Source organism: Anomaloglossus baeobatrachus, chromosome 1, assembly GCF_048569485.1.
Source record: "Anomaloglossus baeobatrachus isolate aAnoBae1 chromosome 1, aAnoBae1.hap1, whole genome shotgun sequence".
Classification (NCBI taxonomy): domain Eukaryota; kingdom Metazoa; phylum Chordata; class Amphibia; order Anura; family Aromobatidae; genus Anomaloglossus; species Anomaloglossus baeobatrachus.
In genome coordinates this window covers 638,839,424-638,862,913 of record NC_134353.1, presented here as the reverse complement: position 1 = coordinate 638,862,913, position 23,490 = coordinate 638,839,424, and the positions used below count along the sequence as shown (strand labels likewise).

General features: G+C 42.6%; 1 gene segment (V, D, J or C); it reads left to right on the top strand.

Moving 5' to 3' along the window:
* The first annotated feature begins 402 nt into the window (after positions 1–402).
* LOC142243256 (Ig heavy chain V region 914-like) lies at positions 403–870 on the top strand. The segment is given in 2 exon segments: positions 403–448; positions 551–870. Coding segments are annotated over 2 exon segments (366 nt in total).
* Positions 871–23,490: the final 22,620 nt, after the last annotated feature.

The following is a 23,490-nucleotide window of genomic DNA, read 5'->3' as shown; positions in this document are numbered from 1 at the left end:
TCGCTCCAGTGGAATAAACAATAGACTCTGCATTATTATTACTATATGTCCAGTGTATTTGGAACAAGTGACTTTTCACAGATTTATCAAACACTTATAAACTAATTATCCTTTATATCTTTACTTCATTACAAAAAAAATTCTTCATCTCTTATGTTGACTTTTAACTGATGGTTAAATCTTTATTATTGTGGAAATGACTGATATAATCAGTGACACAGATTAAGTAATAAAACACATACTGGTCCATAGCACCACACACATACTGTATATGATAGAGTCACACCTATATATGTCTCACAATATGATAATGAGCTGACGTCACTTCCTTCTGGGACATCTACATAATAAAGACAGCGCTGATGGATCACACATCACCTCCTAGAAGTGACCCCAGCAGTAATGGAGACTTTCCTGCTCCTCTTTATATCACTGGCCGGCGTGTCAGGTGACATTACTACAGACATTACTAGAACATTAGTAGAAAGATATTACTAGCACTATGATGAGATGTGGATATGGATGTAACCTTATTCTGTGTATTCTCCAGGTGTCCGCTCTGAAGAACGACTTGACCAGCCATTGGACCCCGTGGTGATAAAGCCTGGAAATTCCTATATACTCTCATGTGAGGGATTTGGATTCACCTTCAGTAGCTACTGGATGGAGTGGTTCAGACAGACTCCTGATAGAAGGTTACAGTGGGTGGCTGAGATTACCAGTGATGGGGGCAGCACTTACTATGCAGATTCTGTTAAAGGACGATTCACAATCTCCAGAGATAACAGTAAAAACATGTTACATCTACAAATGACCAATGTGAAGAATGAGGACACTGCCGTGTATTACTGTATTAGACATACACACTGATAGAAGACAATACCCAAGTGTGACATAAACTGGAGGAAAGATTCCTCACTTCCCCACTAGGGGGCAGCACTAATTCTAGAATGTTACATATGAGGTGAAGAAATAACATTTTAAGTGATAGACAATACCCAAGTGTGACATAAAGTGGAGGAAAGATTCTAGAATATTACATATGAGGTGAAGAAATAACATTTTAAGTGAATTATCAATAGAAATATTGTGTAAAACTGGATCACAATGCTTCATTTTTTTATTCTTGTATTAGTTATATTTTCCTGAAAATTTTCCAAAAACAAATTAAGTTATTTCCGGCTTAGGAAAGCACAGGAGATATCAAATTCTGAAAGAGTCAGAATTATTAAAGTAGCTTTCTGGTTTTAGCATACCTTGTCCCCAGTTTGTCAGAGCGGCTGAGCTGTTGATGTGACGCCCTGGCCGGGCCAGGTAGTCATGTGACACCCTGGACTAGCCAGGTAGTCACAGGTAGACCCCCTGCACAACACCAGCCCCTAAAAAGGTGTTACCAGCCAACCTTCAAAACCCTTCTCACCTCCCTCAGTGTCCAATGGTCACACCAGGGATCGGAGCCAGGCGCTTGGGCACGCCCACCTAGGAGTCCGGAGGGCCTGAGGCAGGAAGGCAGTGGAGTTTGGCAGTTAAGAGAGGAGTAGTTGAGAGGAGTAGTTCAAGTGAACACTGACCGGTGCCGGGGTCGTAGCCCTGGTACCGTGGCAAGGAGGCAGACGGTGGTGGCCGCCTGCAGAAGCCGGGAAGACAGCCGGTGGAACCGTAAGGGACCGGGACAGGGTAGTGGGCCGCCGGTACTGAACCGGGGAATCAGCTGGAAACCGGAGCACCAGGAAAGGGTACTCAGACCCTGAACGAGGTCCAGAAGCCACTGGACCCCGTCGAATCCACTGATTGAGGTCTGGACTCGAGGTCCATTCCCACCAAAAGACTCGAAAGACGGCAAAAACCCACCGAGGGGGATAGAAATCCACCGCCAAGGCAGAGATCCCATGGGCCAGCGCTTGCGGGCAAACGGGTTCCCCGACACACATCAGGCCAGGGAGCGGACTGCCGTTGCTTAAGGCATAGGCCAGTCATTGCGAACCTTTTACAGGCCGAGTGCCCAAACTGTAGTCCTAATCCCATTTTTTTTTCCGAAGTGCCAACCAATCCTATTATGTAAATAACTGATTTAAACCGTACCTTTGCAGTCTTCTCTTCTCTTCAGCAGGGGGCATGCTTACCACACATTGAAGCTCAGCCCCTGCCCTTTTCCAGACACAGCAGTTGGATTGATCTTTCTGGAAAAAATTGCAGCAAATTAAACAGAGATTTCACCCTGTAATCCACATCTACATTGCAAAGTCTGAACATCCTGAAATCCCATAAAGACGTACGAGTTGCTCCCCTCCCCCTTCATTGTGTAATTTTGTCCCCCTTCCTGGGCCACTTCCTGGTAAACCTGTCCCCCATCCTGATATATATTTCTTACATTCTGGTATATTTGGCCCCATTCCTGGTAAATGTCCTCCATTCTGGTACATGTACCCCATTCTGGTAAATGTACCCCATCCTGGTAAATTTACCCCATCCTGGTAAATGTACCCCATCATTGTAAATGTATCCCATCCTGGCATGTTCCCCCATCCTGATAAAGGTCACCCTTCCTGCTAAATGTTCCTCATCCTGGCATTTTCCTCATCCTGGCATGTTTCCCCCCATCCTTTCAGGTTTCCCCCCATCCTGGTAAATGTATCCCCCATCCTGGTAAATGTACCCCTTACTGCTAAATGTACCCCATCCTGACATGTTTCCCCCCATCCTTGCAGCCATGTTTCCCCCCATCCTTGCATGTTTCCCCCATCCTTACAGTCATGTTTCCCCCCATCCTTGCAGCCATGTTTCCCCCCATCCTTGCATGTTTCGATCATCCTTGCAGTCATGTTTTCCCCCATCCTTGCAGTCATGGTTTCCCCCATCCTTGCAGTCATGTTTCCCCCATCCTTGCATGTTTCCCCCATCCTTGCAGCCATGTTTACCCCATCCTTGCATGTTTCCCCCATCCTTGCAGCCATGTTTCCCCCATCTTTGCAGCCATGTTTCCCTCCATCTTTGCACGTTTCCCCATCTTTGCACGTTTCTCTCCATCTTTGCACGTTTCCTCCATCCTTGCAGCCATGTTTGCCCCGTGCTCTGTATGCCCGTGCTCTCCATGTTTGCCCCGTACTCTCCATGTTTGCCCCGTGCTCTCCATGTATTCCCCGTGCTCTGTATGCCTCATGCTCTCCATGTTTGCCCCGTGCTCTCCATGTTTGCCCCGTGCTCTCCATGTTTGCCCCGTGCTCTCCATGTTTGCCCCGTACTCTCCATGTTTGCCCCGTGCTCTCCATGTATGCCCCGTGCTCTCCATGTTTGCCCCGTGCTCTCCATGTTTGCCCCGTGCTCTCCATGTATGCCCCGTGCTCTCAATGTATGCCCCGTGCTCTCCATGTATGCCCCGTGCTCTCCATGTATGCCCCGTGCTCTCCATGTATGCCCCGTGCTCTCCATGTATGCCCCGTGCTTTGTATGTATGCCCCGTGCTCTGTATGTATGCCCCGTGCTCTGTACATTTGCCCCGTGCTCTGTATGTATGCCCCGTGCTCTGTATGTATGCCCCGTGCTCTGTATGTATGCCCCGTGCTCTGTATGTATGCACAGTGCTCTGTATGTATGCCCCGTGTTCTGTATGTATGCCCCATGCTCTGAATGTATGCCCTGTGCTCTGTGCTCTGTATGTATTCCCCGTGCTCTGTTTGCCCCGTGCTCTGTATGTATGCCCCGTGCTCTCCATGCCCTGTGCTCTCTATGTTTGCCCTGTGCTCTCTATATATATGCCCCGTGCTCTCCATGCCCTATGCTCTGTTTGCCCCGTGCTCTCCATGCCCCGTGCTCTGTTTGCCCCGTGTTCTGTATGTTTGCCCCGTGCTCTCAATGCCCTGTGCGCTCCATGTTTGCCCCGTGCTCTCCATGCCCCGTGCTGGCACTGTCCCCCACACCTGACACAGCCGCACACAGCTTTTAAAAATAAAAAAAAAAACTCATCTTGCAGCACTCGCGCCTCCGCTGCACGCCGCTGGGTCCTCAGTAAGTTCCATTCCCGCGCGGCCACAAGACGCCGGCGCCGCCTACTGACGCTCTTCAGTCTCCTAGGCAACAAGCTTGCAGCCCAGGAGAGGAGGCGTGTTAGAGTGAGGAGAAATGTCTCCTCTGCTCAAAACCACTTTGATCTGCTGGCGCGATCACACCGGCAGTTCAAAGTGGCTCAGTGTGGCGACAGCGCGCATGCCAGCAAAAAGGGCTCTGCGTCCCCTGTCTGGCACATATGCCATAGGTTCGCCATCACTGGCCTAGAGCATAACAAATGAAAGCTGTACAAAAACAAAAAATCTAATAGTCCCCCTTATCACTTACACCCGTGATCACTGTCCCTCATATGGTCCTTGGAGAGGCTTCTTACCGCCGATGCACCCTGGGCTTCTTCACACTAGGTGGAGAATTCTGGCCATGAATAGGCCTGGGATCGCCATGTGCAACTTCCCAGGCTGAGCCTCGGCAGAATTCTCACCCTAGAGTTCACCCTTCAAGGTTGTAGTGCACATGCTGATGTCACAACGTCACACAAGCATGAAGAGGTGCTGTGTTTCAGCATGCGGTGAGGGTAAGCAGAAGCAGTGAGGACTGTATTGTGCAGAGCATGCAGCCGACTTAGCTGGGATGTGAAAGGAGAGAAACGTATTGGGCTTTTTTTTATCTTTTTGCTGGCCTTCTACAGTTAAGCATAATGGTGGCCAGCTGGATGCCATTCTACTGAATTTGCAGTGTGAATTACAATATATCTGCATTCTGGAAAACAAGGATAATTGTAAAATTTGAGTAGTATTCAGTTGCTCTTAAATAAATGTGCCCATGTCTAATGACCACAGTATAATTATGACCTTTATATATAAATAAAATCTGATCATTTATTTTAAAATATTTTCAAACACTTTTATATTAAGAAAGAAAATTCTAAAAATATTTTCTTCAAACATAACAGATTGTTGTCACTTTATGTTGAAATAACACTGAAGATACCATTAATGATATAGAGAAATCTGTGTTTTTTTCATTTAAACCCACACGTAATGTTATACAAATTATATATAATAATCACACAAGTATATATGTCTCACGATATGATAATGAGCTGACGTCACTTCCTTCTGGGACATCTCCTACATAATAAAGACAGCGCTGATGGATCGCACATCACCTCCTAGAAGTAACCCCGGCAGTAATGGAGACTTTCCTGCTCCTCTTTATATCACTGGCCGGCGTGTCAGGTGTCCAGTCTGAACAGCGACTTGTCCATCCATCGGACCCCGTGGTGATAAAGCCTGGGAATTCCCATACACTCTCATGTGAAGGATTTGGATTCACCTTCAGTAGCTATTACATGGGATGGGTCAGACAAACCCCTGATACAAGATTACAGTGGATGGGATATATTAGTGCTGAAGGAAATTCCATATATGAAGGTGCTGTTAATGGAGGATTCACAATCTCCAGAGATAAGAGTAAAAACATATTATATCTACAAATGACCAATGTGAATAATGAGGACACTGCCGTGTATTACTGTTCTAGAGTAGACTCACACTGATAGAAGACAATGACCAAGTGTGACATAAACTGGAGGAAAGACTCATCATTTCCCCACTAGGGGGCAGCACAACACTAATTCTAAAATATTACAAAGACTAGAGTACAAGTACAATATTAAAGTAGAAATATAACATGGAAATTCCACTATATATATATATATATATTATATATATATATATTGTGGAATACAAGGACACTGTGCTGCATGTATTAGATTACGGAGATTATTTATACTTTCCTTCTTTAAATCAAAATGTTCTGAGATCGGCAGTCATTCAACTGCTGCTTTAATAGAGCAAAATGAATACAATAATTTTGGTAGATTCACTATTATCAATCTTATGATATCATTAGCTTTGAAGATAGGACATACTCCTAGGAGTAAAATAGAGTATCAGCTCTCCACCGCAAAGAGAGGCGCAAATTAGGTTCCTGTCAATGATGATCTCCAGACTGGAATCTACAAGTAAATGGGTCAAATAGAGATAAAGTTGCCAACTAACAATTAATAACCATCTAAATAAGATTCAGAAAAAACATATGGGTATCAAAAAGAAAGACATACCACATCCTGACACATTTTTTACCCCAAAAAGTTAGTCAAAATTAAAAAGTTAGTAAAAGGGGTTCACACACTGTGTTTTTTTTTACGCTGCATTTGTGTGCGTTTTGTGCCACAAAAAACGCACAAAAACATACCCGAGGTAAAAAACGCGTCATAAAACGCATGCGTTTTTACTGCGTTTTGGTGCATTTACTGCTGCGTTTTGCTGCGTTTTTGTTCACTGCGGTTTTTTTTAGGGAACAATGCCAATAAAGATTGGTGAAAAAAAAGGTGTGATGTAATTTCCGTCTTCAATATGTTCTTCATTCTCCACTAGTGTATGCAGGAGAACAGGCAGCTCCAGAACTAGAAGGCTCAGCATCCTCCATCCAGGACTGTATGCTGGAGAGAGAGACAGGGGGAGCAGAACTACAAGGCTCAGCATACTACATCCACTAGTGAATGCAGGAGAGCAGACAGCAGCTGCAGAACTACAAGGCTCAGCATCCTCCATCCAGGACTGTATGCAGGAGCTTTTTGCCCCCAAAAAAATGACGTGGGCTTCGCCATATTTTTGTATGCTAGCCAGGTACAGCAGGCAAGTACGGGCTGCCCCCATCCCCCAGCTGCCTATTTGTACCCGGCTGGGAGCCAAAAATATAGGGAAGCCCTTTTTTTTTATTGTTTCACGGATTTCATAAAATAATTAAAAAAAAAAAAAATGACGTGGGCTTTGCCCAATTTTTGTGTCCAGCTACCGCTAGGAATCTGGGGATTGGAATCCACAGCGCACTTTCTGGGCACCCCCGCTGCGAATTGCAGTCCGCAGCCACCCCAGAAAATGGCGCTTTCATAGAAGCACCATCTTCTGGTGCTGTATCCAACTCTTTCAGCTGCCCTGGTGCTGGGTGGCTCGCTGGGTAATAATGGGGTTAGGGCTAGCTGTGTATTATCAGCTGGCCCTAAGCCCGAAATTCATGGTGTCACGTCAATATTAGACATGGCCACGATGAATTTCTAGTAAAGATAAAAAAACACAACACAGAAAAATATTTTTATTAGAAATAAAACACAACACAATTAGTGACTACATCTTTATTGAAATAAACCCCCTTCCCCTCCGCAGTAATCCTAGGTCAAGGGTTCCGCGCCATGCAATCCAGATACAATATCATCTGATCGGTCTGCTGGAAGGCAAAGCGATCAGATGATGTGTCAGGTTCAAGGACGTGAATCACATCACACATCAGCTGATTGTATAAACGACGTTTATACAATCAGCTGATGCATCAGTGCAAAAAAAAAAAATACTCACTTCTATGCAGACTCCCGTCCAATCGCTGCAGGCCCCGGCGGTAATCATCTGATGTGGTCTCCTGACGGTACCAGCTGATAGTTTAAGCGGTAAAAAGCTGGCCTCACCGATGGACTTATACTGTCAGCTGATTCCGTCAGGGGACCGCATCAGCTGATTAGCGGCAGTTCCTGCAGCTATCGGATGTGTCCCGAGAGTCTGCACACAGCCGGAGCAGGGGTGGCGGTACCGGGAAGAGGAGCTGGGAGCGGACATGTACCGGGAGTCTGCAGACAGGTGAGTATGACATTTTTTTTTTCTACTGTTCACTTTTGATTTCGCAGCTGCTTCCAACTCGACAGGGACAGGGCACTGGACGGGAGCAGACATGGCGCCGGACGGGAGGTGGAAGCAGTGGTGGTGGTAGCAGGAGGATTCACGCATCTGTGTTTACCAAGACAAGGAATCCTCTTCCTGTACACGTGACTGCATTACCCACCCCTTGCGTTTATAGCTGTGTTTTTAGTCATAGAAACGCACTAAAATGCAGGTATATTTGCAATTTGCGTTTTTGAACATCTCATTGAACTCAATGGGTGGAAAACGCAGTGAAAAACGCAAAAAAAATTGACATGCTGCGTTTTTGTGGGCACCACAAAAACGCAGCTAAAAAAACGCTGTGTGCAGACAGCAAAAATGAAAACTCATAGACTTTGCTGGTGAAGCGAAGTCATGCAGTTTTCTGAACAAAAATACACCCGAAAAACACTGCGAAAAATGCACTGTGCGCACAAGCACCACCATACAGACAGCACAACACATAAAGGGAGAAAAAAAACGAAAGTTATGTCTTGTGCTGTCTGTATGTTGGTGCTTTTTGTTATGTAAGCATATTAGTAGTGCTGCTGTGCATGTATATTAAAACTTTATTAAAAATTATTTGATAGAGAGATGTGTCCAGGCTTCTTTCCCATGCTTTTTCCATTCCATTTCAGCAGTGTTTCCATCCATGTCATTGATTTTCAGGCCCCCTCTGATCTCCTAGGGGGGGCTGTCGCAAAAATGGTTGAATTTCTTATTGACTTTCATTGTGCTTGATACTTGAGATGAGCACCCAAGCATTAGAAAATTGTTGACTTGAGTAACGAGCACTTAAGCATTTTAGTGCTCGCCCATCACTACAATTTGATAATATTAAGGGAATTGTAAAAAAATAATATATATTCCTATTTTGAACCAACATAATGTTTTAGATAGAATTGTCAAACAGAGCTTTGGAGTGATTGCTAACAGAGGGAGCCCCTCCTCCCTTCTCCCTCCTCGATCCAGGTGCCCTTTTCCAGGCACTCAGTTTGTAGGTAATGGGCCCCCGTAGTATGAGATGTTTGGGGCCAGTCTACTGGTGTAAAGTGCCCACTTCTTGTCTCTAGGACTGGCAGATTGGACCCTGTTGTTTTGTCCTCTGTCTAAGGCCCTGGTCCCTTGCGGTCTGCTGAAGTCCTGGATTTTCAGTTGGTGAGGGAGGTCTCTACAGGCTTCCTCCCTGGTCATATGAATTACAAGGTCACTTATAGCGGTTCCTGGTCTAGGGCCCCGTGCCCCGTCATGCCCAGTACCAGTCAAGTCCATTGAACCATCTTGGCATCCACTGCCTCCCCTCGGCAGTGTCCTTGGAAAACCTCAGGTCAGCTTCCCCGATCCCGGTAACCGTCGCCTACACCACTGGGTCACCACTGTCCACCCAGCTTACAGGTTTGTGTCCACCATTACTTAGCTCCTCTCACTAGAAGCTCTGCTCTCTTAGCTCCTCACACTTGGAGCTCCCCACTCAACTCCTAGCTCCTCACTCTTTGGAACTCTTCACTCGACTGCCTTTAGTCCCCACCCACCAGTCTGCCCAGTCCCCCTGAGTTGGCCTATTAGACAGCTAGCACAACCCCCTGGTTTCTGACCGGCAGTCACTGGTTGGGAGCGGTAGCTGGGATTTGTGGTGTAGGTGGTAGTGACACTGTGTTCCCAGGAACCTTGGAGGAGTGGTTTCTGCATCATGGGAGAGGATGCAGTTCCCTGTAGTGCCCTGATTACCTTAGGGGCGCTACACTACACAAGTGAGAGATGAAATAGATGTCAGGGCTAGGTTTTACACAGCCCAGGACTTAAACAAACATACAGTAACAAGGATGCCTCATAACTCACAAATGTGGAAATCCTAACTGCCACCTGACCACCCGGATTGTACCCAGGACTTAACTGCCAACAACACCAGTAAAGGTACAGAAAGAAAGACCCAGTGTATGTATAACAGTTATTGTTATCAAATGTGCTGCTCTCACTATGGACTTTGTTTGCCTGAGCATGGGGAGCTGCACATCAGTGGCCCTGAAGAAACCGGTATCAATACTCGTGTGGTAAGCTGCCTCCCTGTGTGTAAAATCTCGATCCTTCCCAACGGCCCTAGGGACATCACTCCACTTACGGAGAGCGTTACAAACTAGCTGCTTTATCATAACATTGAGGTCTGCAAGCAGCGTCTGTAATATTACCAGGAACCGTAGGTGGCGTCACAAGACACTTTTATTTTATTTGTTTTTACTATTTTTTTCACCAGACTTCTTTTAACTGCCACCAAGGTCAAGGGACCAGGCACAGCCACCTGTGACAATCCCCTAAAAAACTAAAAGCCCGGGACCGGGTACCCCACGGCCCTGGGTCAGGCACTAGCACTATACATATTAAAGTACAGGGTGGGCCATAAGTATGGATACACCCTGATAAAATGGAAGTGGTTGCTGATATCACCTTACCGTTTGTGGCATATTAGTACATGGGAGGGGCAAAACATTTATGGCCGGGTGACACCCATGGCGGCCATTAGCAAGGCTGCCATTTTAAAATTCAACTTTACTTTTTTAATCAGGGTGTATCCATATTTATGGCCACCCAGGGTGTATCCATACTTATGGCCCACCCTAAATATGTACCTACTATATATACAGTGCCTGAGAAAATAACTTTAATTCTTATGCAAATGAGGAGGCTTTGGTGCACTCTTGATGTGGCTGAGAGTTTACACCTCCTTATTTGCACATTGGGTTTCGTCCCCTCTTCTGATTAATTCTGCTCATTTGCTGCCTATTCTCCGGAAGAAGTGGGGAATTACTTTGAAACACATCAATAAAGCACCTTTTCTTTGATTGGACAATCATCTTATTCACAGCGTTGCAAATTAAGCCACATTTTGTCAGATTCCGGTTTGTTTCGTTCAGCCTTAGGGGCCCTTTGCACACTACGACATCGCAAGCCGATGCTGCGATGCCATGCACGATAGTCCTCGCCCCCATCGCAGCTGCGATATCATGGTGAAAGCTGCCGTAGCGAACATTATCGCTACGGCAGCTTCACATGCACTCACCTGCCTTGCGACTTCGCTCTGGCCGGCAAACCGCTTTCTTATTAAGGATGTGCATCACTTTCAATTTGACCCCACCAACATCGCACCTGTGATGTCGTAGTGTGCAAAGGGCCCCTTAGGGCTCATGGACCTTATGGCAGCCGATAACATTTTTTGCACCGGTTGTTAGTCACACAACCAGACAAAGTGATTGGCCTGTTTTTTCACTCTTTCTCCTTTCGTATAGGGTAAAACCCTAATGTGCTTGTTGTATCCACAGCTTTATCCACTTCTGATTGACAGAGCTTGCTTTCCAGAGTGACCACTATCTGAATGCTGCTGACATGTGTGCAGCCATCACGAACACAGTCGCCTCGTGAGTTCTCCTCCTTGTCTCCTTTCTTTTCATACCACTCGCTGTTCTTCAGGGTCAGAATGGAAGATGCATGAGACCACTGCATGCATGATGGCTGTACACAGATTCTGTCAATCAGAAGGGGAGGAAATGCCTCGCTATACAAATGAGGAGGCATAATGCGGGCGTCACACGGTACGATCTATCGTGCGATCGCACGAGCGATCATACCTGCCCCTGTCGTTTGTGCGTCACGGGCAAATCCCTGCCCGCGTCGCACAAAGTCATTAAACCGCCGTCACACGTACTTACCTGCAGAGCGACCTCGCTGTGGGCGGCGAACATCCACTTCCTGAAGGGGGAGGGATGTTCAGCGTCACAGCGATGTCACACAGCCGCCGGCCAATAGAAGTGGAGGTGCAGATATGAGCGGGACGTAAACATCTAGCCCACCTCCTTCCGCATAGCCGGCGGGAGCCGCGTGACGCAGGTAAGTTGTTTTCATCATTCCCGGGGTGTCACACGGAGCGATGTGTGCTACCCCGGGTACGATGATCAACCGGCGCCATGAAAAATAAACAATTTTTTAAAAATAAGCAACTTGTACACGACTCACGATTTGTGACCGATTCTGCGGAGGTGTCACACGAGACGACGTCATGAACGATGCCGGATGTGCGTCACGAAAACCATGCCCCCGACGATGCATCACACGATAGATCGTCTCATGTGACGCCCGCATAACAGTGCACTAAACTCTTGGACATGCCAAGGATGCACAAGAGCTACTAATTGCAGATTAATTAAAAATTATTTTCTCAGGCACTGGACAAGTAACAGATACAGTGTTAGTATGGCTGTTGTAGGGGCTACTTTGCCTACAACACTGTATAGCTTTTTTAAAATATGCATTTATATGGGACAAACTCCCTTTAATAAAGGGCTGACAACTAGATTTTTCCCTCTAAGTTGCTGTCCACTGGGAGTGTTAAGGTCAAACACGTCGACTACTTTCATACATCAGTTTTTTCCATCAGTCACAATCCGTTTTGTGACTGATGCGACGGAACAGTCGCAGATTGCGGTACAACTGATGCGACTGATCCCTGTAAAAAAACTGATCCGTCGTACCAGCTTTGGAGCCTTGCAATGTGATTGTGTACATACTGGGCATGCTCAGTAGAAAAGGACAGAATCCAGCACTGGATTCCATCGTGCGATGGATTAAGGCGGAATCCTGCACCATAGACAACCATTATACCTCTTGATGGATTGCGACGGAACCCTGAGCAGTGTGTCATTTTGACGCTCAGAAAAACGTTATATTGTGCATTGCTTCCGCCCAACGGTCAGTCATTCCACGACTGATCAGTCGCGCGACGGATGCAACAAAGGGCCATCAGTAGAAATCCGTCGTTAATACAAGACTATGGCAAAAAGCAGAATACTACAAATTATTTTGCAGGATTCAGTTTTTTCTCAAAGCGACGAATTGGGAATGAGGGAAAATGATGGAAATGTGAAAGTAGCAAGAGCACCAGAGGCGAATCACAGGAAGAGGAGGCGTGCTTAGTATCTACTAGCTGTGAACTGCTGTATGAAGAGCAGACAGCCTGGACATCTGCCTTCATGTACAGCTTATCTACAATGCCTCTTCTGTCCTCTTTTCCTTCTCTGCAAAAGGTTTGCTTCTAACACCACATAAATCCCCGTCTTACACTTAAGGCCGCTTTACACACTGCGATATCGCCCACGATCTCGTCGTATGTGCGTCACGCCCAGTTTGTTTGTGCGATGTGTGTTCATCGCTGCGTGCCCATGTTTTTTACGTTTGCTTACGGTCACACGTCGCAATCTCGTTTAAATTCAACAGCGAAGTTAATTCGTTCCACGATGTAATGAGGAACATAACGTGTCGTTGTTTAGCGGTCACACCACATGGATTTTCATTTCTCAAGGCGATATAGGCGTTGTTTCCCAGCACAAAGTGCATCCTGGCGTTGTTTCATTGTTACTCGATACGCCCCTTCTTGTCTCGAGTCATTCGTGTAATCAGCGCAATTGATGTTCATTGGATGTTGTTAGTATTAATGTGCACAGATGCGTGTTCCTTGTTCCTGATTTTGACTACCCATTAGATTTTTGTCTCGCACAAGGGAACTGTAGTTAATTTCGCCTTCAGGAATTGTCAATCATTGCTGCATGGTATGTTTTTTTTTCCCTTGTTAATTTGTGTTAAAAATACCGTTAGAGATTGTGTAATATCATAGGGTGATACTATTTGCTAGTCATACTTTTTCTTAACTTAAATTATTTTTTAAATCACTGTTTTTTTGTTTTGTTTTTTTTTGTAAATTCTTTATTTAAGATGTTTCTTAATATTACAGAAATGAAATAGCAACAACAAATAAGCATACACATCCATTATCTGTTTTTCAGATGTGTACTAATAAAGAGGACTTCCTTAGGGAATTTATTGAGGTTTACCAAACCCAAACACCTTTATGGAAAGTGAAAGCCCCCGAGTATAGCAATAGACAAATGAAAAAGCATGCTTACCTTAAAATGATTGCGGTATTCGATAAATACCATCCTAATCTTAAAGGGACGGAGGATATAGTGAAACGTAAAATCCAGGCCATTCGCACAGTATATAAACAATAATTAAACAAAATCGAAGATTCCAAGCGGTCGGGGGCTGGCACTGGGGATGTATATGTGTCTACTCTGTGGTACTTTGAGTTGCTAAATTTTACAAGAGACCAGGAGCTCCCCAGGGCATCCACAAGTAGCCTCAATATTCTTGGAGAAATAACACCAGATGCTAGTAATGAAGTTATTATATCTGAGGTAATTTATTTCACCTTTTAATGTATTTTTTTTTTGTTTTTTGAAAGGTTTATTTTAAATTTTTATTTTATTAATTATGTTTTTTGTGATATTTTCTTTTTTTTTTTTTTCGCCCACATAATAACTTTCACTTATAAATTAATTATTAAATAATCATTTTTCTATTCTTAAAATTTGTTTTTTCACTGGAAAATTAACAAACAATAACATACATTTGTATTGCAGGAGCCAACAACAAGTCAGCAATCTTCTTCTGATCAGCTCCATATGACACTCCAGGAAGCCAAATAAGTCAGGATGAATTGATTTAGGCTGGGCCCTCCAATGTTTTGGAACCACTAAGTTGTATGAGGGAAAAAAAAAAAACAATCCAAGCAAACACAACAACGATTGTCACGAAACTGATGGGTGTTGCCCAAAACATTCTGGACCAGCACAACCGACCACCCCTTTCTGGACTGGCTATTTTTGTGGATGATGAGATGCATGTTATCAGCCCTAGTCAGAAATACCTCGCCCAGTGCCTTATAGGCCTAAAACACACTTCCGCAAAAAAAACATACGTGTCTTACGGTCCGTTTTTCGGGTCCGTGTTCCGTTTTTTTGCGGCGTTTCTCCGGTACGTATGGCATCTGTGCGATGGCGTATGCGAGCTGTGTGTACGTGTAAAATGTCCGTGTTTCTGTGTAAAATGCCCGTGTATGTGTACGTGGAATGTCCGTGTGGAATGTCCGTTTGTGTGTTGCACAATGTTGTTGATACATCATGTCGGCTGACAGCAGACAGAGTTGCGCGATGAGAATGAACTCGGGTGAACTTCACCCGACTTCATTGTAATGCCGCGGCTCTGTGTGCCGTGTACTGATTAGCGGTCACCTGTGAAGGATTCAACGGTGACCGCTAATCCCCTGAGTGACTGACGTTAGTAGTCCTCTCTCATACTTACCGCTCCCCGATCACCAGCGCTGCAAGGAACAGCTGTGCAGATAATACGCGGCAACAATTACTTTGAATATGCCGGCCGCTCATTAATCAATCTCGTATTCCCTGCTTTCCCCACCCACCGGCGCCTATGATTGGTTGCAGTCAGACACACCCCCCACGCTGAGTGACAGCTGTCTCACTGCACCCAATCACAGCAGCCGGTGGGCGTGTCTATACTGTGCAGTAAAATAAATAAATAATTAAAAAAAACGGCGTGCGGTCCCCCCCATTTTAATACCAGCCAGATAAAGCCATACGGCTGAAGGCTGGTATTCTCAGGATGGGGAGCGCCACATTATGGGGAGCCCCCCAGCCTAACAATATCAGTCAGCAGCCGCCCAGAATTGCAATCATAGGCGCCAGTGGGTGGGGAAAGCAGGGAATACGAGATTGATTAATGAGCGGCCGGCATATTCAAAGTAATTGTTGCCGCGCATTCTGTGCACAGCTGTTCCTCGCCGCGCTGGTGATCGGGGAGTGGTATGAGCGGGGGGGAAGAAAAAAAACGAGCGCCAATGTAAGTATGACTGAGAACAGCAGAAAAAAAAAGGTAAGTATACTGAATTTAATTAAAAAAAAAAAAAAATAAGATCGCTAGTGTAAAAACGCACACGCACGAAACATGCTGAACACGGACATACTCCGTGTGCGGTACGTGCAGGCACGGACCCATAGACTAAAGCGGGTCCGTGCCTGCGTGCTGCCGGCCAAAAACGGACATTTTGTCCGTGTAGAAAAGCGCACACACGTACTTACCTCACGGACACACGTTCCGTGCGATTTTACGTGTGTGTGCCATTTACTATTGATTAACATGGGTCTCCGTGTGTACGTGTCTCCGGTACATGCAAATACGTACCGCACACGTACAAATTACATGGATGTGTGTTGCGGGTCATACAGGATGTGTTACATTTAGCTAGAGCTAATAAACTCACTGATTCATCCTTTGTTGCCACAGGAGAGGTTTGTGACCCTGTTGAGGTTGTAGAAGTGCCCGAAAAACCACCAAGTGTAGCTGAGCCATCCATAGTACCACTAACAAAGGGTGCTCTGCGTGGCCATAGCTCACGCATAAATATTCTGAATAAACGTAAAAAGAAGTAGGATAATGCTTATTAATATAATTGTTTATATGCATGTAATAATTACTTTCAGCATGTTATCTCAAACTTTTTTTAATTTTAAAATTGTGTTATATGTGAAAAACAACATATATTTTTGTTCATAATGAGGATTACCTTGTGAATAAACATTGAATATGAAGCACCTTTTTGTTTGTTTAATTAATAAGGCAATTTTAGAATGTTCAACCAAATGTCAATTATTTATTTATATTTGTTATTGTTCATGTTACATATCAAATTTTTATTTTTTAAAAAAAAAACCCCAGAACACTACACACAAAGTTTTTTATGATTACCAAACATCATGGTACAGATAACCCTAACATAGTTAACATTTTTTTTAAATTTTAATTAAAACTGTCAAATTTTAAAACAATCCACATACAACATGATTAATTATTAACGCTGATTAATATATTGAAGGACCATGGCATTATAGGCTCAGATGCTTCTCTCAGCTTTTTCGCAGACAGATAAATGTCATATAGGGTTATGATATCTGAAAAATAAACAGACAAAACAGATTTTGAATAATTTAAATATTAAAAAGTTTGTATTAAAACATTTGAGATTTGAAACATATTTTAAAATCTCTTAATTTAATTTGCATACAATTTAATTATGTTTAATGGAAAGTTTAAAAATTTGAATTTGAAATTAAACTTTTAAACCTTATCATTACTTGCAACGTCTTCGTCACCTTCATCTCCTGATGATGAGCTCAAGGTCCAACCTGATCCTTTCCCACCTATGTTTATCAAAACAAAGAGAAATATGTTTTTTTTTTTAATTATTTTTTTTTGTATTAAATTAAAAAAAAAAAAAACGTTTACAAAACCACACACCATTATCATTGTCCACAATGTTCTCCTCTAAATTCAAAGAATCTTCTGCTTGTTCAGATGATGGCGTATTAGCATCATGATCAAGGTTGTGTGCGTTAAACCATGGAGAATCATTTGGGCTACTCTCGTTGCTGTTATTTATAGTTCTTGGTTGTATGTTGCCCTCATTTTGAGCATTATTGATTGAGGGTAGGCATGCTTCATTATGAACTTGGTTTTCATCTGTTGATAGATCAAACAGTTAAATTTATTTATTTTTTTTCATTATTTTAACATTTTTTTTTGAATATTTAAAAAAAAAAAAATAAAAAATAAAATTGTTAAAAAATTAAGCTTTAAATATTTTAAAAATTGTTAAAATCCAAAAAAACAATAAGAAAAAAAAAATACATTTTTCCAAAAACAAAGAAAAAATTAAAAAATATATTTGATCATAACAAATTTAAATAAATAAATTAATTAAATATTTAAAAAAAATTGAAAAAGTTTCAACGAAAAAAACAGAACAATCGCAAAAAAAATTCATAAACAAGATCTTACCTGCAAGCAAAACAAGGTTTCTGCGAATTCCTTCAATTCTGTCCTTAGCACGGTACTTTAAATCAGCCCATTTTTTTGAGTACTTGTTTAGGACTTCTTATTATTGCAAGTTTACGGGCAAGGCCCCTGCATATTTTTTTAACTACAATACGTTTATGTGCCATAGGTAGTGTATATCTCTTGGCACATATGTAATCCAGCGCATCCATCCTTTGAATCAAGTATGTCACCTCTCCTTGGCCCCCGACATTTGCTCGTTTGTTTACAGACATTTTCCTTTCAGTTTCTGTTAAGATCTGCAAGTATATAGTGTGGCGTGTCACATGGTGCGTTTGACGTTATAACGTCATTACGTTTGTGTTTGAAAGGATGTGAATATCGGCATGTGTATATCGCCATCGTGTAGATTGCTAATACTTATGTGCGCAATATTTGAATGCGCTAATGCGTTTTTTTAAGGAAAACACTAGATTTGACTGGGTTTCTAGTAGTGATTAATTATTTATAAATTTTTGTTTTTTTTAAAAAATGAATGTGGAAAGGAGTGTTTGTAATGTCACCTTTTTGTTTGTCAAAATAAAAGCATTATGGTTTACATTATATAATGCAAAAAAGTATAAATATTAAGTCTACATTTATACATAGTATTAAAAATGAAAATATATTCATATATAAAAAAAAATATTTGAAATAAATTATTTTAAATCAAACACAAAAATAAAAACAAAAATATGTATTACATTAAGTTACAAATAAAACACATAATACAAGTAATTGTATTATTTAAAAATGTATTATAACATAATTGTGGGCGGCACGGTGGCTCAGTGGCTAGCACTGCAGTCTTGCAGCGCTGGGGTCCTGGGTTCAAATCCCACCAAGGACACCATCTGCAAGGAGTTTGTATGTTCTCCCCGTGTTTGCGTGGGTTTCCTCCGGGTACTCCGGTTTCCTCCCACATTCCAAAGACATACAGATAGGGACTCTAGATTGTGAGCCCCAGTGGGGACAGTGTTGCCAATGTATGTAAAGTGCTATGGAATTAATAGCGCTATATAAATGAATAAAATTATTATTATTATTATTATAATTAAACATTATCATTCATGTTAAATTCAAAATAAAAAAAACAGAGAAAAATAAAAAAAAAAAAACATCTATTTCTGGAACAACAAGCAAAATGTGTTTCAGGGCCAAGGAACACAATGTTTGACATCTTTACATGATATATCAGGTTTTAATCAATCAAAAATTAACAAACCCCAATTGTCAAATTAAATATACACTTGCTGCCATGAAACAGCCCCTGGGCCATTAAAATAATTACAATAATTTGTTCGATTTGCCATGGCATCCGTCTGACTACGTGAAAGGGGTGGCTGCGGGAAAAGATCATCAAGCTGGTTAACTTGATGACGCCATGCCCCAAGCGCAAGGACACCATTGCTATGATTTTCGATATCTACATACCCAGGTGGTACATATTCTAGGCCATCTCTTTTTTGTAGAAAGTTATGTAAATAACAACATGCAATTACAACTTTGTCTATCGATTCGATTAAGTTGATTGGCATTGAAAAAATACGAAATCTACTACTTAAGATGCCAAAAGTGATCTCGACAACTCTTCGTGTCTGCATAGACGGTAATTATAAATGCGCCTTTCCACATTCAAGCCTGTAAGTGGATATGGCCTTAATAAATTATGTTGTAATGGAAAGGCCTCGTCCGCCAAAAAAACAAAATTTATATTTCCAATGGTATTTTGGTTTGTGGGTAATTGTAGTTGATTTTGTTTGAGACGATGGGCAAATTCCATATGCTCAAATACGCCCCCATCCGAAACTTGCCCATTCATCCCTACATCAATGTAAATAAATTCATAAGTTGCGTTAACAACAGCCATAAGGATAATGCTGTGGTAGCCCTTGTAGTTATAATAATATGAACCTGAATTATGTGGCTGCATTATCCTTATGTGCTTCCCGTCGATAGCGCCCCCACAATTAGGGAATTGCCATAATAGGTTGAATGTTTGAGATATATATTTCCATTCACATGCTGATTTTGGAAAATGCATGTAGTCTTGTAAAGCATGTGCTACTGCCAAACATGTCTCCGGAATTAAGGAGCTTAGCAGGGAGCGAGACACTGCAGAAGAATACTGGAGGTCAGTCAAACTGCGTCCTGTAGCCAAAAATCTAAGGGTTACCCCCAAGCGCTCGTCTACAGGTACTGCCTGACGCATGACAGTATTATTGCGCATTATATAAGGGCGAACTTTCTCTAAAAGGTAACTGAATGAGCTTTCGGACATGCGCAGGTAGTTTCTAAAGTCATGCGGGTTATGCTCTTGTAGTTCTCTAACCAGGTGGATGTGTGTATAGCGTTGTCTCTCTAGGAGCCATTTGCGCGCCCAAATACGTCGTTTTCTGGTTAGGCGTCGCATGTTATGATCCTCTGTAAGGGCAAGGGCTCCTCCGGCTACAAGCATGGATGCTATGACGGCATTTTCATGCTCACTACGCATATTTGGTCTGCAAAACAGAGATTGATATATTTTTGTTTTTTTATTTAAAATGTATTGGTGTAATTGTTAAATTTTAGATGGCTTCTAACATACAAAATTACTATTGTAAAATATGATACATAACATGATTGGTCACACTAAGCTTGTCGCAATAAATCTAGAAGAATTGTGTATTTATATAAACTTGGCTAAGATACAATACTGGTTACTATTATATCTATTAACCCCTTAATGACCGCGGGCAGTAAAATAACGTTCTAGAGGTCATAACGTTACTGCCCGCGGTCTGCCGGCGGCAGCATGCTGCGATCGGCGCACATCTCAGCTGATTGTCACAGCTGAGATGTGTGCCTGCTAGGCAAGAGCAGAATCGTTATTTGCTCGTTCCGTTTAACCCCTTAAATGGTGCTGTCAATATGTGACAGCGCCATTATAAGCGCGATCGCGGTACACTTTGACTTACCGCCCGATACCGGAAGTCACGTGGTGCGATCACGTGACTTCCGGTAGTTGTCATGGTAGCACAGGGTCATGTGATGACTCCTGCACTACACATGATTTGCTTTCACTTTCGCTGTGCCCGCGGCACAGTGAAAAAGAAAGTGAGCGTATCTGCTGTTTACAGATATGTAGCCGTGATCAGCAGATAGGGCAGAGCGATCGGACTGCTGATCGCAATAGCCCCTAGGTGGACTAGTAAAATGAAAAAAAAAAAAAAGTTAAAAAAAGTTTAAAAAAAAAAACCAAAAAAACCTAAAAGTTCAAATCACCCCCCATTCGCCCCATTGAAAATTAAAGGGTTAAAAAAATAAAAAATATACACACATTTGGTATCGCCAAAACGATGTTTTTTTGTCGCCACAACTTTTGCGCAAAATGCAATAAGAGGCGATCAAAACATAGCATCTGCGCAAAAATGGTACCCTTAAAAACGTCAGCTCGAGACGCAAAAAATAAGCCATCACTGAGCCATATATCCCGACAAGGAGCACGCTACGGGTCACGGAATATGGCATAAAACGTGCGCCACTTTTTTTGGACAAACGTCCAATTTTTTTTAACCCCTTATATAAAAGTAAACCTATACATGTTTGGTGTCTACGAACTCGCACTGACCTGAGGCATCACACGCACACATCAGTTTTACCATATAGTGAACACAGTGAATAAAATATCTCAAAAACAAAAGTGCTATCGCACTTTTTTTGCAATGTTTCTGCATTTGGAATTTTTTTGCCACTTTCCAGTACACTATATATGGTAAAACTGATGGTTTAATTTAAAAGTACAGCTCGTTCCACTAAAAATGAGCCCTCCTATTACCATATTGACTGAAAAATGAAAAAGTTACGTCTCTCAGAAAAAGAATGGCGAAAAAAAAACCGGAAAGCGAAAAATCGGCCGGTCGTGAAGGGGTTAATCAATGAAATTATCAAACCTTACAAAATTTAAGAAAAAGAAAAAAAAAAAATATACTCAAGTGAGATGTATATACAACGCAGTAATGATGCGTAACAATCCTCCGTACACTGGAACGGCAGGACGCGTCCAAATACTTGAGAATGAACAGGCGAAATGAACAATGCAGAAAGGATGGTTGCATCTTAAAGATATTAATGTCCAATCATGGAGCAGATGCGTTCACAAATAGGAGCCAAGTAGGCGTATTAGCCATTAGCACTATCATACACGCCCGTATCGATGATGACGCACGATGCAGCGATTTAAAAAGTCGTTTTAGTAGTGTCACACGTAACGAAAAGCATACCAAAAGTACAGAGCAGCGATATTTGAAATGAAAAAACAACGATTTTTGAGAATGAAGACCCATGTCGACGATTAGCGATAAATCACGCTTTTGCAATGATTTCACATCACGGTAAGCTGTTACACACAGCAACCTCGCTAACGATTCCGGATGTGCGTCACCAAAACCATGACCCCAACGAGAACGCTCGGGCGATAATCGGAGCGTGTAAAGTCCCCTTTAGGCTATGTTCACAATGGGCGTTTTTAGCAGCAGATTTGTCTTGGTTTTATGCAAATCTATGCTAATAAATATGCTGCTTTTTACAGTCCCTGCAAAGTCTATGAGATTTCTGAAATCTCATACATACACACACAAACACGTCAGGATTTTTTCCTGACGGTTTTGTGAACCACCTTCAGTTTTGCTGAGTTCGGATAAGAATGAACATGTCAATTCTTTTCAGCGCTTTTGCTATTTTTTTTTACCCTAGTGACAGGTTGACTTGCAGATACCCTGCGAGTCCACCTGTCACTAGATACCCGGAATTGATCCAGGGTATCTGGCTGGCACTTAAATGGTGCTGGGTATAGGGGGATTAGAGCAGGTGTAGCGCCCCTGAGATCCTCAGGGCACTACAAGGAACTGCATCCTCTTGGGGATGCAGAACCTACCCCCTGGGACCTGGAGTACCAGTGCCGATTCCACCAAAGCACAACCAAAATCCTAATTCTCCACTCCACACTGGGCATAGAGGGTTAACCAAGTAAGGGGATGGTCGCCATGGGAATGAGTCCCTGGGTTAAGCCAGCCTGGTGGAAGGGGTCAGCAGTCAGATAGCTAGAGAATGTAGCACACAGGAGAGGTGTGTGGACGTGCCTGAGCTGAGCCCGTGTAACGGTGACCCCGGCGCACAGGAGGGAGGTCGCCAGGATGGGTACCGGAGATACCGCTGGGAACGGAGCACGAACGGGGCACAGGGCCCTAGGTCAAGCGCAAGTCTTATACTATACTTTACAAAGAGACTGAGAGCAATCCCACATGTCCTTATTAAAATATTAAATTTTTATTATAATTTAGTGCAAAAAAGTGAAATATTGAAACAAATATATACACACAAAACAATCATTAAAATTGCAATGTTAAAGGATGTATACCGCACAGAGGTGCGTGAGATAAATGCGTCTTATTACAATTAATTTCTGACAGTTTTACAATGAATATTATAATTTCATACAAAAAAAATTTTTTTGCTTCAATAAATAATTGCAAACAATGGGTAAGAAGTAAACTATTTTGTTAGTGTTGCAATAAATATTATCATTTCATGCAAAATTTTGCTTCAATGAATAATTTCTGATAATAGGTAATGAATAGATTATTTTGTTGGTATTGTATTGGGCTGTATTAGATGTTTAAATGGTGACCAGCAGCTGTAGCACGTTTTACCTTTATTATACTGCATGAACACATTTAAAAAGCATGAGTTTGTCTATATAGGGCTGACAATTCGTTTTGGCTTAATCCTATACTAGCAATTATCTTGGCCATATTCCACCCACTGTGGTAACATTATTACAAAAATTACAATAGTATGTTGTGTGACCATTACAATTGCAACCACATGTCTACAGTTCAGGTGTGGAGCAACCATATATACTTCAATAACAGCTCAAGACCATGGAACATGTGTGGCAGAGAGCCTAGCAGTTTATCAA